The 16570-nt window shown below is 37.2% G+C and overlaps 1 protein-coding gene across 1 annotated transcript in view; it reads left to right on the plus strand.

Annotated features, from left to right (window-relative positions):
* Nucleotides 1-16570, plus strand: part of LOC135695210 (multiple PDZ domain protein) — a 45552-nt gene that overhangs the window by 16664 nt on the left and 12318 nt on the right. Inside the window, exons 15-29 of the mRNA XM_065214207.2 lie at nt 156-330; nt 1399-1644; nt 5136-5267; nt 6626-6782; nt 7773-7811; nt 8417-8771; nt 9720-9893; nt 10457-10526; nt 11617-11694; nt 12800-12918; nt 13045-13179; nt 13672-13791; nt 14584-14688; nt 15492-15566; nt 15681-15822. Of these exons, the coding sequence (XP_065070279.2) occupies nt 156-330; nt 1399-1644; nt 5136-5267; nt 6626-6782; nt 7773-7811; nt 8417-8771; nt 9720-9893; nt 10457-10526; nt 11617-11694; nt 12800-12918; nt 13045-13179; nt 13672-13791; nt 14584-14688; nt 15492-15566; nt 15681-15822 (2122 nt within the window). The remainder of the gene's footprint in view (nt 1-155; nt 331-1398; nt 1645-5135; nt 5268-6625; nt 6783-7772; nt 7812-8416; nt 8772-9719; nt 9894-10456; nt 10527-11616; nt 11695-12799; nt 12919-13044; nt 13180-13671; nt 13792-14583; nt 14689-15491; nt 15567-15680; nt 15823-16570) is intronic.

Genomic DNA, 16570 nt, shown 5'->3' on the forward strand with positions numbered 1-16570 from the left:
TTACGACTTCACTTGCCTTGAGGTTGCTAAGAGCTCTTTTGATGCCATCTTATCCTCACAGTATTAGATAGCTGCCATTTGCAGATTGCAAATTCATAACATCAAACTATGCGGAAACTTTGTATTGACATTAACTGATTTAATCTTGCTGACAGCTGCAAAACGACGCCAGCCGAACTGTTATCATAATTCGGAGCTTAGTGCCCGGAAGTTCTGCAGCGATAAATGGCACTTTGGAGCCTGGTGACCAGCTCACGTCCGTCAATGGAGTCAATCTCGAGAATGCGTCCTTAGACACAGCTGTACAGACATTGAAAGCTGCCCCAAAAGGTTAATACGTGGCCTTGTGTTTGTGAAATTTTTGTTAACCTTTGTTTCTAAAATCAGTCATACTGTATGTCATATCTCTAATTTTATGGCTACAATGTTAGTCAATATGTAAGTTTGGTTTATAGTGACCAAACTTTAAAAACAAAAACAAAAACAAACAAACAAACAAACAAATATACAAACAAACAAACAGCATTTTTAGCAAAAAGTAGTTAAAACAGAATCTTTTAGAAAAAACCTTACTTTGCTTCAAAATAAGATTTTCAAATCAAGAAAACTATTTGTAGAAGTAGACTTTACTATTTGTTTATCAAATCCAAACATATAGTTCTGTGCTGGGTTGCAACACACATTTTTTCTTATCTTTTCTAACATGTTACCGTGGGGGGGGGGGGGGGGGTTGGCTGAGGAGGCTTTAACACCCCCCAGTATTTTCTAAAATGTACCTTAAACAGTTTAAACGCCCCCTCAATCTGTAATATGCAAACAACCATACAAACAGCCCTCTTAATTTGTAATATGCTCCGCGGTTCTTGGTGGCCCTAATGAACCTCGCTTGAAGCGGGGTCACCAGAAAACTCCCTAACACATGAAGGTGCACACTAGCAAAGAACGAGCTAACTCTGAAAAAAGATTATTCACCAAAATTGGGCTGACGTGGATCAGTGGCTACATGAACACGAGAATTGTCACGTGAACCATCTTTCTGCCACTGAAGCGATTTTTCAATTTAATATGCAAAAAATATTTGGCTCATTTTCTTACAGAACTGTATTGGCAATTTAAAGCAAAGCAATATTTTTTTATATAAATAGGATTCTTTGGACTGTACACTTCTCATTTAATCGTGTTATCGAATGTAAAGTAGATGATGGTGACTATTACGTAGAACAGCATGCTGTTCTTAATTTTGTGGCATTTAATTCATCCTTACCTCAAAGATCAAAGTTTTCAGTGCTATTTTGAACATGTTTGTTAAACATTTAGAAATCTTCTCATTCTACTGCCTAATTTTTTTACTTCTTTTTTAATTAATTTGATGGACTCTTACGAGCGTTTGCCTTTCAGGAAAGACTATAATTGGTATACGAAAGAATATCTTAGACATCTCAGCTGATGAAGATTTGGAAATGAAGAGTGCTCAAAGAAAGGAGATTAGCAATGCAGGGTTGCCAGAGAATACTCTACTGCCGTCAGCTATTGAAAGCAGTAGCAGTGAAAGTGAAGAAGATTTGGAAGAAAAACACGAAAGTGAAGATGAAGCGGTTGGCAGTGATGTTGATGTTCAAAAAGAGATTACCGCAGCGGAACCAGGTCAGTATTCACCTAGCTTTACTTTCCATTTGTCGCCATTGTCTTTGATATCAGTGGCGAGGCAAAGGTATTGGAAGTATCTGTGATATTCTGCGAAGGGACGATAGGTTTAGTAGCATAATGCGAAATGCGTCGAAAGAGGAATTGCACTTAAACGTGATCTGCACTGAAACGTGACCTCAAAGATTCGAGCAAATCTTCTTCAGCTAACGATCTTTTGTTAGACGACTACTGCAGAAATAGTGTTTGAATGAAGTTGCAGGATGAGAGGCCCGTCGCCATATTTTTCTCTGGGTTGATGATCGTCTCCTTGCTGGTAGTGCCAATACCGTTTATCAAGAAGTACTTTGTGCATAAGCCTAGAGGAAAGGTAGATTGCACTCGTTTGGCCACGGGCAAACAAAGTAGTATCTTGAACGTACGAAAATATCCCGAGTGGTAAAAGCCGCGCAAGAATGAGAATATTCCCTGAAAAACTTTGCATCCATTTGGATTCTAGTCTTTATAACCTGAAAATTAACGCCCTGTCCGTATAACCAGGGATTAGCTTCTTCAATTTTTTTGCTAAGTTTTTTTCTAGATGAATGAAAATTGTACTAAATTTTATCCCTTTTTTGTTCAAGGTATTAGAATATGCATTTGGGTAAGCGCTAAACCAGGAAATGAATTGTTTAAAAATATTCAGCGGTTAAAAATATTCAGCGGATTGCGCAATAGGCCGTAAATAGAGACGGATCTTCAGCCAGACACAACCATGTCGCCGTTGGAGAGTTCTAAAACTTGACGTGTTGTAAATCCCCCGCATTTTAACCGATCATGACTGAAATCGCTTATTTCTTATCGATCATTCTGAACTCAGCACAAAATATTCCCGCACTGATTCGTCGGGCTTCAATTTCCTGAAAAGTTTCTACAGCATTCGATATATGTCTGTCATTTTGCTTTCCCTTTCTCTTCTTCAGGAGATAGTGCGCACGTGTTTTCGGCGACGAGGCTGTCTTTTATCACTTGGTGTAGCGTGCCTACTGCACTATTTCTGTGATTCAAACAAAGTCCTAGATCATCTTTTGTTTCTGACCTTACTTTAGAAGTCTTTAAGAATATTTGTCAATATAGAATTTGTTTTGCCGATACGATTTTCTTGATTATCATCTCTTTCATTTGGAAGTGAGTAGATAGGCCATTAAGCCCGGTTCCTCAGCAGACACCTGCCAATAATCCTTCAGATCTTCGGTTCATTACTTGAACATGAAGCGAACGAATACGACGCAATGAAATGTGGACTACAAAGCGAGGCCCCCGTTCTGACGCAACAATGTAGCATAGGTTTGCTTCATTAACATGGCTTTCTATCGAGTGGTTTTTGTTGAAGCACCATTATAAACCGACGCCGAATTTGCGTTTTGATGGTGTCAATAGCTCGAGATGTTGTATGTCGAGGGACAGAAAGAGAAGGCTGCTCTCAGACGCATGGTGGCAGGTAAAATCCTTATCCATTTCTAAAGTTGAAGTTTGTGACTTAACTTCAAAGTAAAAGACCATAGAACCTAGTATGTTAGGTATTGTTTCTGGATTTGCTTTTCTTCCGGGTCATTTCCTATGCATTTTTGCAGCGGAAAATTTGTAGCTCGTTGAAATTTCGCAGTAGTTTTGCGACACATCTGTTCATAGACTTAAACCACAAATTTCATTACATACTAAAGTGATTTATGCATATTAATATTGTTTGAAGTTGGCTTATTGCTGTCATAGGAACATTTTGCCACAGAGAAAACTGTTAATATTTTTATCGTCACCCTCGCTATTTTTTTTTTCAAAATTTGCATGCTTTTTGATTTATCGCCAGTTGCGTTTTTCCAATTCGTTGAGTGAGAGGCGTTTTCAAATTCTGCTGATCTTGATCTTCGTATTGCTCGCAAATCTCCAAAGCGCCGTCTAACCAGTAGAGTCTTGAGAGAAGACCACAACGGTACTTGCTCGTCTTTGAAAATAATTGTCGTTGATCGGCTGATCTCGTCAACCTTCTTCTCTCCATCTTCTGTCTTAACTGAAAATCAAAATATTGTCCTTTTTAATGCTATAGTTTCTTTTTATGTTTTCGTGTCGTATCTTTGTTTACATTTTGTCATTTGGCTCAATATCCAATTTGCATTTTAAAGTATACTATGCATCTTGTTCTTGCTGTCTTCTGTGATTTTCCCTCCATAGCCATGAATTTTGATTGTTGCTTTTTGAATTATCCTTTTTTACCTGTTTTGAACGATCATTGACTTCCTATACGAAAAAGATATTATTGTGTTCCATTGTTTGCGGTGAATGGCTGACCTGTCGCTGTTTGTATTGCTGTCAAATGTTGCCTACAATTCAAAATTGATATTGTATGTAGTTCTGATTATGCACAGTTGTTTTGGGTGCTGACCAAACCTTGTAACTGGTATTTTTGAAGCGTACTCCGCCAGCGTAATCTGAGTTTCCATAACGCATGAGAACTTTTTATCACCATAAATTTGATTTAGAATTCCACTTGTCTTTTGACGTCCCATCTCGCCCTTTGTCAATCTCGCTCTTTGAAGTCTGTTCTAATATTCTCTGTTTCTATTCAATTTATCGAGACTTTTTCAATCGCGTCTATCCTTACTCTAATTGCTATTCTACTCTTTTGCAAAATCAAGTGGTTTTCAGATGATGAAAAAGTTTGTGCAGCTACCCTATTTAAGAAGATGTCAGTTTGTTCTTTTTTTCAGCAACATTTGTTCAAATTTTCCCGTGAGTTGAAGCGACAAAACAATTTGACCAATGGCGCAATGCTTAGCTACAGTTTGTGTTTGATCAGCGATATTATATACAACAAGTTACAAATGTTATTGTATGAACATTCAATGTTATTATCTGAAAAACATTCACATGCATTTGCCGTTTTAAACCATGTTCGGTGACATGTTTTCAACATTTCGTTTACATAAACATGCATTTTTCAAAAATGGTAAAGAAGCGAAAATTTTCTGCATGTCTGTCTCATTCTGTTTTTTTTGTGTGTGTGTGAAGATTTGCGCTAACCGACAGAACATCAGCGAATGTATAGAGCGAGTGTATATAGTTGTAAATACATCCATACAGCTTCGTTAGGCTGAGCTGCTACCATTAATTAATAATGCCACTAAAACGGATCAATTTGCTAAGATACACTCATTGTTATTCTTGAATTCTTTGCCAGTAATTATATTCAGTATTTGACAACGTTGGCTATGTGAGTTTTTGTTTCATTTTAACTGCGTCCGCTGTGTTTTTTGTCTATGTCACTTCCCCATGCTGATTTCCAATCAACTCACAGTCAAAATGTTTTTTCATCTGCTAAATGCTATAACAGTGCTTTTGATGTCAGCACACACCTTTTTCGTGTTTGCAGTTTGCTGCAATTAAAAGTATCGCAGGTTAACCTTAAACATAATGGCTCAATGGCATGAATATTTTAATATAATTTTTATCAATAGTTATCATAACAGTGGATGAAAAGTTTGAAGACAAGGATGACCTATCGTCGCATGAAAGTGAGGACGAAGCAACAGATGATATCGAAAGGAGGCTGCACACTGCTACTATTGCCAGAGATGTTGTCGGCCTTGGTGAGGAAATTTTGCTCATTACTTTGTTAAAAAACTTTGTGTTGTATCAACTTGTGTACCACTGGAATGAATGGTCTTAACCTTGTTGATCTATCCAAGTACATCGTAAATATGCAGTTGTTATAAAGGCAGCAATCATTTTAGATTTTCTTTTCTTATCCTATCACCATACTAGATGTTATGCTCCAGTCGAGCAGTGGGAAGCACTCAGTTTGGTCAAGGAAATGTTTAATTGTAGATAGTAAAAGCGTTTTATAAAGGCAGTCAACAGTTAGTCGTAAATGTTGAAAGTTTTAGCAAAGACAAAGATCAAATCAACTTAGTTCTTTTTCAAAAAGAATGGTTTTAAATCGTCATGTTACTAACTGTTACTAAGATATTGTAGAGACTAAACAAATCGTGCATCACTGAAGAAATACTTCTTTCAACCACCTTTCAAAGGGTAGTGTTTGAAAGACTTATTTAAATAAAAAGAGTTGGCCAATTTTTACAAATTGCAATTAAATTTTTTATGTGTATATATTTTAAGTACAAATGCTTCAACGATAGTAGTTACGTTAATCGAGGGCTAGAGCTTTACTCACTAACTCAAAAAATTTATTCTTGGTAAGGCTATTTCATGAAAGCGTTAAGTATCTGAATGAATGAGAATACTTGAGCAAAAATTGGCATATCTAAAGATTTATGCCACGATGAGTGTATGCAAATATGTGATAGATATCCCTAAACCCATGAAAGAAACAAGGAGTTACAGATGTTCTTATGTGGCTAAAAGCTTTAAACTTAGTCGAATCTTAGATGTTTAGTTGTGGAGATGTCTTTAGGTCATTTTTACATTCATAGTTTTCAGACCATATTTTTACACGACCTGGTATTTTGAAAATATTCACTGTGTACTTTATTCACTGAATCAATCAGATACGAGTTCTATGACTGGTCACAGGACATTGTATTTGTGTATAGCGTTTGTTGCAACAACAATGTTGAACTTTACGCTGCCCGGCAATATATTTTGTGTTTGAGCAACAACACTGCTGTTTTTTCCAAACAAAGGGTCCAGAAATCGCGGAAGCGTGTCAAATTGTAATCCGAACAGGGGCCAAAAAGTGATCCGATCTACCCCAAATCCTGTTCAAAGTGAAGCGATTTTACTTAACTAAAATGAAAAAACCCGTGTCCGTTCAAGTGTAGTCGTGTGAACGGTGAAAGAAAGTCTATTTGGCAACTGAAGACTGTACGTAAAAGTCGTCTGATAGAAATTTAAACGTATGAAGACTTTGAAACTTATCTTTGCAGGAGTACTTTTGTTCAACTTTATTGTGTTTTTTTTTAACTAATATGGGAATCTCTCGATCTAGGAATAACTCTGGGCGATGATCGAGATGGGTTTGGATCTCCTGTCAAGACCGTCTTAGAAAATGGCACAGTCAGCAGAGATGGGTCAATCAAATTGAATGACAGAATCTACAGCATTAATGACGAATGCCTCAAGAATGCTACCAGCTCTCAAGCCAGGTATGCTATTGCCATTTAGCCCCTTTGGTGCTTGAAGCCCAGTTTCCCCCTTTCTTTCAATGAAGCTCGTTCTTTGTATCATATTGAAAGTAGAGCCCAGTCAAATATAGAGGTTTTCTGGTTAATAAGATATTCTAATGTGAAATATCTTTGCAAAGTGCGGAGAAATATCTACAAATATGCTCCTGACAACTATTCCAATAGTTGTATTATTAGAGGCCTTTTAAAAAGATCTAGGATAAGCCTTACAAAAATGAAATACTAGCAAGCAGAATCAAGCAGCTTGTGATAAGGAATATGTCGAATGGAGTATCATTGAATGGAATGCTTTCATCTGGCAAAAAGTTTCTATATAGTATTATGATATAACCATATCTTATTTAGTATCATATTTTTCTGCTTTTCATGCTATTTGCTAATTTTGTGGTACCAATGCTTATTTCTCATTAAATCGTTTCCCAGAAAGAAAATTTTTGTGCAGCCATGCACAAAGAAATTGCTTTTCTTATTGAATGGTTTGTGTTAAAAACGAAGTCCTTGAGATACACGGCAATAAGAGCGAATATCAAATTTATGATAAGCAATGCCAGCTACAAAGCCATTTGTGCAAGGATCTCTTAAGTACATTCAATCCCAACGAGGAGAGGAAGTGGAGGGTTTTGGGGGGGAGGGGAAACGGTAATTTTTTCATGTACCCAAACAGGGAGCTGCCTTATAACATAGCACACAACATATAGAGTTTGTATTGCTTGTATAGCAAATTTCAATGAGTAGCTTGCTTGAAGTTTTAAGACAATTCACTCACTCATACATAACTATTCTGCGTAACATGCTAAAGGCTTTATTAAACACCATCAGCTTTTCCTGTTTTCATTGAAAGCAGTCGACTTGGAAGACGTTTAAGGTTAAATAAATGTTTTCTTCTATAGCATGACAATGGGCACTAGATTTCTGATTTCAAACTTAGTGATAATTTTCTTCTCTTTCTAGAGCAATCTTGAGGAGAGCAGCTTTGCAAAAGGAGGTCTTGTAAGTTTCTTTTTGTAAATTTTCTATTTTTTGCTGTTTAGTGGAAATTTCATAAAGCTTGATATCTTGATAGTGACGTCAAATGCTGTTATATTGTTTACAATAAATAATGAGATGGATGTCGAAAGAACAAATATTGTTATGCTTGCTCAATTTTTATTTCTGAGGCGTCTTGCTGATTTAATATATACTTATATTCTTGTATATTTAAGAATTAGTGGTATACGATTGTGTACAATTTTTATGCAAGGCAATTTAATATTTACTTAGTGTCAACGGTTGGTGTTAATCTTTGTCATATCCTAAAAGCTCATGAAAATCTCAGTTATATCCAAAACTATTGATAGCATTTTACTTTAATCAAAATGTTTTTTTATCGTCATAAAAAGCAAGAAACCAGGGGATATATCAACAAACGATACCTCGTCTATGTTAATATCTACCAACCACGTTGTCATTGAATAGAACATCTATTCTCCAAAAAGAAAATCGCTAACACATGATCAGTTTGGGAGTTCAAGGGAAATGCGTCCCTTTAAAGCTTTCTGTTTGAGAACACTTTTTTGTTGAGATTAAGGTTATAAAGTGAACATGTTTTCATGCAGGATAAAATTTTTACCGGGAAAAGTGGTCGAGTCGTTAAAAGAAAAAGAGAAGGTCGAGCAAATTCCAAGAATTGAAGAGCCACAACCGACTTCTGAGAATAATAACGACGAAGAGAGTACTGCGCCACTGGCTGCCCTTAATTCTTTGTCCCCTGTGCCGTCTTACGAATTACCTTTTGTGCGCACAGTTGAATTATTCCGTGACCCAGAGTGCAGTCTTGGAATTAGCATTGTAGGAGGACGTCCTCAAGAGGGAGAGGAGCCGAAATTTAAAGGGATATATATAAAACATGTATTGGAAACGAGTCCAGCAGGCCAGAGTGGTTTGCTAAGGACTGGTGATCAAATTCTGCAGGTGGGTTTTTTTGCAGCTTGCGATACATCAGTTTTGTTGTATTTCGAACGTGTTTTGTTGTAATTTGTTGTTGTTGTTACTAAAGTTCATCTGAAGTGCTTTGAGAAGACTGGGGAGAAAGATGATTTAGATAGTCGTCGCGCAGAGTGAAGCTTTTTTGTGGTTGTGAATTCCCAAGTCGAGATTTTTTTGGTAGTTCGCTAAGATCATGAAAGGGGCTTCGGGGCTATAAGGGCCTGAACACCCAGACGAAAGTTTTGATAAAGCCTGAAACCCGGGCTACAGTTTGGAAATTCAATATTCCAAACTGGACATACCGCACGCAACAACCTAAAATTGGCAAAACCCGCAACCCATGGGATTCCAAAATCCCCTCCTCGTTATGATCGAATTGATCTCGTACTAAGGAGATCGTCGCATCAATCACTTTTTAGTTGGCATTGCTTACTGTTAATATTGATATTCGCTCTTATTGTCTTGTATCTCAAGGACTTCGTTTTTAACATAACAGTTTGTTATATGGCAGATTTTTTGTTTTGTTTCATCGAAAACAACTGCAGTTGGGTCAGTTAGCCATATCACTTCTCACCGTCATCCTTTTTTATCGTCAAGAAATCTAATTAGCCCTGTTCATCGCTTTAAGGTCTACATCCACGGTTTAAGAAATCAGGAATCAGATCGTTGAATTCAGATCGTTGAATACAGATCGTTGAATTAGATCTGTCTTGTTGCGAATAATTCATGTCTTTCAAGAACTTTGTACGGATTTACACGACAGCTGACGTTCTTGATGTATTTTGAGACTTGAAGATAAGAATTTGGTGAACCATTTGGCTTGTTATTTTCCATAATTCAATATTGTAAGGCCTGAATATTTGCACGAAAATCAAATTTACTGAGCCAAGATGTCGCTGGAAAGGATTATGCACGTTAGTCTCTGTCTTTCAGGTTGACGGTGTTGATTTGCGAGACGCCACCCATGAACAAGCAGTCAACGTGATTCGAAATGCAAAAAGTCCGGTTACATTTGTCGTCCGGAGTCTTGCAACACGCTCATTGGCTGATAGTCAGTACATTCTTCATGGGACAAAATCGGACAGTGATGGGTCCAATTCCTTGCAGGTTATTTTTGGGGCACTTTCATTATATGTATCATTATCACATGATCGAAAATTATCGATTATAAATTCATGCTAAGAAAGGTGTGTGTTAAGGTTGTATGCCCGCAGCTTCTACTGTACAGCCATGCTTAAGTCATCCTTTAAAAGCAATTGACAGATACATTAAGTGGCTGACAACCATTATTGGCCAATCAACAAGCGTGATACCAGCCAGGTGCTTCTTGATTGGCCAATATTTGATTGGCAAATGGCATAAGCCGTTCAATGATATATTTCTTTTGCCCTTAAATCTTCGTTAATTTTTCTAGTAGCCTGTTGCTAGCTTCTGGTGCATTGGAAGTTTAGAAAAGAGCTCCTCGTCTATATCTTATTATTATAGTTTTGTTTATAACTACCCTCATTTTTCTTCAATTCAATGTTAATAACTATTTTGAATTTCTGAGCAAATAAGAAGAATCTCAACAAAATTGTCGTCAAAAAGGCCTTCACATCACATTTTATCTGTTTATTCACAAATTTAAGTGACAAAATCAGCTAGAAATCTTTGTTGCTTGCATGTTGCAGTTGAAGTCAAACATTGAAGCAACGATTTCGAGCTCATCAGAGGAAAGTGACCATCAGCTACTTTTTGCTGGTAAATATGATCATTTATTTCATAGTTTGTCAACTTGGTACTCATTTCATGGTAATCACTTCAAGGGTTTGATTAAAATTTGCAATAATTCGCAAAATGAGCAAGCTGCCGGAGCGATATAACATATAACGAGTCAAACTTGTTGCACTCCAAGAGTCCCTAAATATTAATCACTTGAGTCTAAAGTGATTCACCCACAGTGAGTCCCCTTTCCCTTCTAGTTCTCTTCTCAGCGAGGCTCACTTTGCTAGCACATGTTAATTCATTCTAATTGGCGATAGCTCCTGACGCCTGATTGACTTTCTCTATCCGCTGCTTCAAAGAAAAACAAAGGACCGTTGCAACTACACATATAGATACTTCCAAAACCCATATGCAACCTCGGTTATTTTCAGAAAGGTGCTATTTTCCTAATCTGTGCTATCATAGTGGCCTCAATGCTACGAAGAGCCTTGAAAAACTCAAATCGAAGATCACCGAGGCTCCTCCAGTTTTTATTTCCAGTAGTGTGGGAGCGGCTGTAGCTCCACAGGCGACGGTAGGCAGGTGTAGGCAGGCATACCAATGGGCATGAACCTGCGATCTACCGTGCTGGGTTTTAGAAACTTAACCATTATAGCAATCTGCCATTTCACAGGTGAAAGAGGTCATTTTCTCCTTAGAAGAGCCCCTTTCGCTTTTGCTTGAAAGCTTAACAGCTGATTGTCTTTAATGTAAAGTTATTCATATAAACTCGAAATCATATTTTGGCGTATATAAAAACAGGACAGTGCTAAGTTGCAACCCTGACTATCAAGCCTAATGTGATCATAAGAAAACTTGTTCACTTTCGTCTATCGCAATTCGAGCACCATTTGACAGACTGATGAATGGTGAATTTTCTAAACACAAAGACAGGCACAGTAACTTGCTTGTATACCACCTTTGAATAGTTTTTAAACGAAGTTGTTAAAGATGGCCGATTTTTAAAAGAGCGAATTCTGGCGATCTCTGACCCTTTACAAGGATATTCAACAATGTTGATAAATATGTTCAAATATGTAAGCACGTGTTTTAGAACTTAGCAGGTTTATTTTTGATGATTTTTCAGATCCTCTCGCTGCACGATATCCAGATTTTGATGGCAAGATTTACGAAGTTGAGCTTTCAAAAGGTGAAAATGGAATCGGTAGGTTGTTTTTGAGCTACTCCATGCGCATTTTAAGCATTGATCGCAGATATAATGAACCGTGTTTATTTTCTACCTTATTCTGTGTGATTCATATCTTTTGCGATGACGTCAAACGCCTACACTATCTGTATTTACACAGACATATGTCCAGCACTAGAAACTGATTATTTGGTTTTGAAAAGGTGTCTTTTTTATTTGACATCACTCACGACCCGCTTGTATAAGGCAGTTGAAAAAAGTCCTATATGATCAAATTTTTATTAAGGCTTTTTAGACCCCATGAAATTTTTTCTAGGGTGCCATCCTAAAAATTAAGGAAAGGGGTGTGCCCTAGACAACTCATGTCCACACCCATTACACTTTCATTGTTTAAATTCTTTGTTGTGTATATTAAGTCATTCAAACCATTAACCGATTCGAAAGGACTGATAGGAAATTGACCCTTCATTGAAAATCTATTCCATGAGAGGGTTGTCAACACAGAGTTCGTCCAACCTAACATTTGCCCTCAAAATCTCTCTGAATTCTAATATGGTGGGGGTGGGGGAGGCAGAATAATACAATTTTATGTACAGTACAGTTCTTTTATCTCGCCGGTATCTGCTAACTCCCTTCTCCCATATGGTATCTTTTAGAAGATGAGCTTTGAATCCTCATTCCGTACGTATAGACCTGTTAGTAATAAAAGTAGTAATATGTACGTTAGGTTGGCGTAGGCGGCCCAGATCGAGGCGTATGTGGCCCTGACCGAGACACAAGTGGCCTTGATAGAGTCGTTGATGGCCCCGATCGAGGTGTTTGTAACCCTGCTCGAGGCGCAGGTGGCCCTGGTCGAGGCGTATGTAGTCCTGATCGAGTCGCTGGTTGGCCCTGGTCGAGGCGTTGATGGCCCAGATCGAGGCCTTTGTAACCCTGCACAGACTTTTATGGCTGAAACAAAACTTTAAGGCTTCGTTATCTTTCTTTATGTGCTTTTTCGCTAGCTAAGGAAGTAGGTTAATAGGCTACAATTCCAAGGGCCATCCTGATATCATATAAAGGCCTGCTTTCAACGGCAACTTTTCCCTTATTCCATTATTTCTTCAAAGTTTTATTTTTACAGGCTTAAGCATTGCTGGAGGACGTGGAATGTCATCCAATCACATTTTTGTGATTGAAGTCAAAAGTGGAGGCCCGGCGGACGCTGATGGTCGAATCAAGGTCGGAGATGAGATTCTGGAGGTAAGAAAACTATGAATTAGTTGTTTATAAACTGCAGTTGATTGTTATTGCCTTATCAGAAATATAAAATTTTCATCGCAACCCCTTTTTTGGTGCAGGTGTAGTAAATTTATTTGTTGCTTTAAGGTGAACAACGTTCAAGTCCGTGGTTTAACTCATAAAGATGCGTCTGCCATATTGAGAAAGTGTGAAATGACTGCGAAGCTCGTTCTAGGACGGCCGAATGACCTATCGCATTTCACATCTCTTGTTAGGGAGCAGGTGAGAAAATACTCTTCTTTTTTAACTATCTTGTGGAATGCGTTTGCACGCGAGAAGAATGATCTATCAATGTGTGGTGCATTCTCTGATAGGCATTTTACAGTAAACCATTAATCACTGGAATAAGAAATAAGCTTTATGTTAGAGAATGCTTTAAAGGAGCGTTTTACCCTATTTTATGACTGGAGATACAGCATTCCATTATTGCAAAAAAGGTTAATACAGGGCTTGAAAATGAGTTGAAGCATTAATCATGGTTTGCTATCATCTAAGTAACACATTATTGCTGGGAAAAGTGAAAATTTATATGATGGGCTTAAAATCTAAAGATAGTGATATTCCGTAAAGATTTTCTGGGGATGAACGCTGTATCATATGGGAACTTGTTCGGTTTAACGGTTGTCATGAGTTGCTAGCTTTTGTATACCTACTGTGCCTAACAAAAGCAATATCATTTTCACCTGTTCACATGATGTGATATGATTATTAAAGGAACGACTGCAGGAGAAACCTGAATATGAACTAGAAAGAGCTACACACACACCCACTCAAAGGCAGCCGCTTACTCGAATGAAAACTGTCAGGCATGAGGAAGAAATTACATTAGAAAAGGTAATCTTTTCAAAATCTTGTCGTTTTGAAATAAGTTCTGTTATCAGTTTTTTGACATAAACCCATCCTAAAGAGCTTTTCCGAAGTGAATATAAGCAACGTAACCTAAATGAAGCTTTTGAATTTTCTTGAATTTGAAACCATCTGTTTCACCAACCAAAACTGAATGACCTCCTTCTATAACTTAAATGACCAAAATAAAATTTTTTTTGAATCAACGCCAAAATTCATTCATACGTCATACATCATTGCCCCCCCCCCCCTCATACAACGTTTCTTCTAACACCCTTCGTTAATTTTATCCTTCACTATTAATTTTTAGCATTCTTGTGCACAATTATCTTCTATCCAAGCAGTAGCCTTTATACCTTTCGGTCTAAACCAGTTTTCTCTAAAGGTTTTTCGGTCTAAACCTGTCTTCTCTAATCAAGACTTTGGTATAGCCTATAGTATTGTTTTTTTTAAGGTCCATGGGTAGTCATGTGCTTAGCATACTCCCAATGGCATCGTCATTGTAACTTTGTTACATCTGAATTTCTTCCAGCAAAGTGCTTTGTTAGATTCAGAAGATTCATATGTGCTAAGATGGTATTCATCCCAATTTACATTTAGAAAAACTTAAGGCATCAACCAGGGAAAAGGACATTGTCTAAATTAGGGACAATGACAATTGTCTGAATTAACGAATGCTTGAGTTATCAGGTGCTCAAATCATTGATCTAGGAAGCTCTTTTGATGAAAATCTTAATATTTAGCCGCCTGCTTTAATGATTCGCTTGTTTGCTGTTTCAGGGTCCTACAGGACTTGGTTTTGCAATAGGTGAAGGTCGACGAGCACAAGATGGCGAACAGGGAATTTTCATACGAAACATCACTGAAGGAGGTGCCGCTTTTAAGGTTTGTCTTTTTGTCAATAACTACCATGACGAGATTTGCTAACCTGAGAAAGTTGGAGATTAGAAAATTTTTATTTTTGTTAAATTGCCTTTCTCTAAAATGCCCTTCTTACGGGTAGCATGAAGCTCTACGTTTTTGATAAGACTTACATATTAAATACTTTAAATTATGAGTAAATAATAAGGAATTTAATGTAATAGAAATGTGTAGCAATTTCTGCAATGAGCGATTTCCAGGAATCACATTGTTTTGTTACAGACCAGGAAGAATAAAAGGTCAAAATTGAATACTCAACTTTTTTATTTCTGCACAGATTTCTTTGTTTTTTTGTGTGTTTCTTGATTTTAAGGCATAAGTCTTAACATTTGGGGTTTTTTATGCAAGTTTTCATGCTGTGAAATAGTTATTTTGTTTATTATTTGAAGCTATAACAAAAGATAAAAGACTTTTAAAGCAATTTATTTTGAATTTGTCGAGGAAACAGAGTAGAAACAGTAACTCCTAGGTAGAACATAACATTAGTAAAAGGAATGTTATCGAATTAAAGTAAAGAAACCTAAATCCAATCAACTGAACCATGTTTTCCGCATACAATCCTCCTTGTACCGAAATGGTGTGCAAATTGAAGTTTTCCATAATAGAAAAATATTAGATTCGGTGTAAAATTTGTAGTTGCTGCCAGTGGCGGACACTTGGGGGGTGGGGGCGAAAGGGGGCCACATTTAAGTCCCAAATCGTGAATCTGTAAAAAGATGCTTGACGTCATATATTTGGTACTTACACCAGGTTATCTCATTTACCAGGACCGTAGACTGCATGTTGGTGATCAGCTGTTGGCCGTCAACGGACATTCGCTCGTTGGCCTTGAACAAGTAGAGGTAACCATTTTTAATTAGCCTTGATCACCTTTAGACCATGTGGCGACGAATGTTTAAGTAGCAGTAAAATTGTAGTAAATTTTCTAAAGGATTGATTTATTATTCTGTTTGCAGGCGGTTAATATTATCAAATCTTCAGAAAAGTCGGTTACATTGTTAGTAGCCCGTGAGATTGAGGTTCCTGTTGATGATGACCAAGATACGGAAGAAAGTGAAAGTTCAGCGACAGGAACCCCAAGGAGTCAGCTAGAAATCAGTAAGTAGCATTATTCATTATAGATTCAATTCGCGTTTGAGCCGCGTCTGAGCCGCGTTTGAGCCGCGTTTAAGCCGCGTTTACACGGTTAGATTTATTAGATTCGATTTATTGAATCAGTTTTGGTTTCAGATATGTTTAAATCGAATTTATCTAGGCCATATTTCAGATAGGCGAAAAGGTATCTAGGCCAAGATGGCCTCTAACCTAATTACAATATAAAAATAGCAATAAAAGTTAATAGAATTACCTCTATAACAACTTGTCAAACGTTAATATCAACTCAATTTTAAATAGTACAATTTTTTAATTACGAAAGCACGAAAAAATTAAATATACGCAATATCAAAAAGCTATTGCGTATATTTAAGTTCCTGCAAAATCAGATTTGAGTAAGTTCGAAAACAAGGAACCGAGCAACGGGGAATGCGGAACAAGGGGAATCTCTAAAAGGGATTCCTTTCTACTATAATTTTCTGGCATGCATATCACAAGCTCCATCTATTCCTTTTTTCAATGAATGTAACAATACTCTAATTTTAGTAAAAAGAGTTTCAGAAATGTTTATTAAACAATCAATGGAAAAAATCGACAATCTTTAAGGTGTACGCTGGATTACTCTGAATTTTATTAATTAGGACTTATTTTTCAAATCCGATTGGATTTTCGTATCTTATTCAAGTTGAAAATGGACAAATTGGACATTTGCTAAGTTGGATCCTTTCCTTACCCCCTTGAAGGTCAGACT

This window comes from Rhopilema esculentum, chromosome 8 (genome assembly GCF_057945365.1).
Source record: "Rhopilema esculentum isolate cy_ngs chromosome 8, ASM5794536v1, whole genome shotgun sequence".
NCBI lineage: Eukaryota > Metazoa > Cnidaria > Scyphozoa > Rhizostomeae > Rhizostomatidae > Rhopilema > Rhopilema esculentum.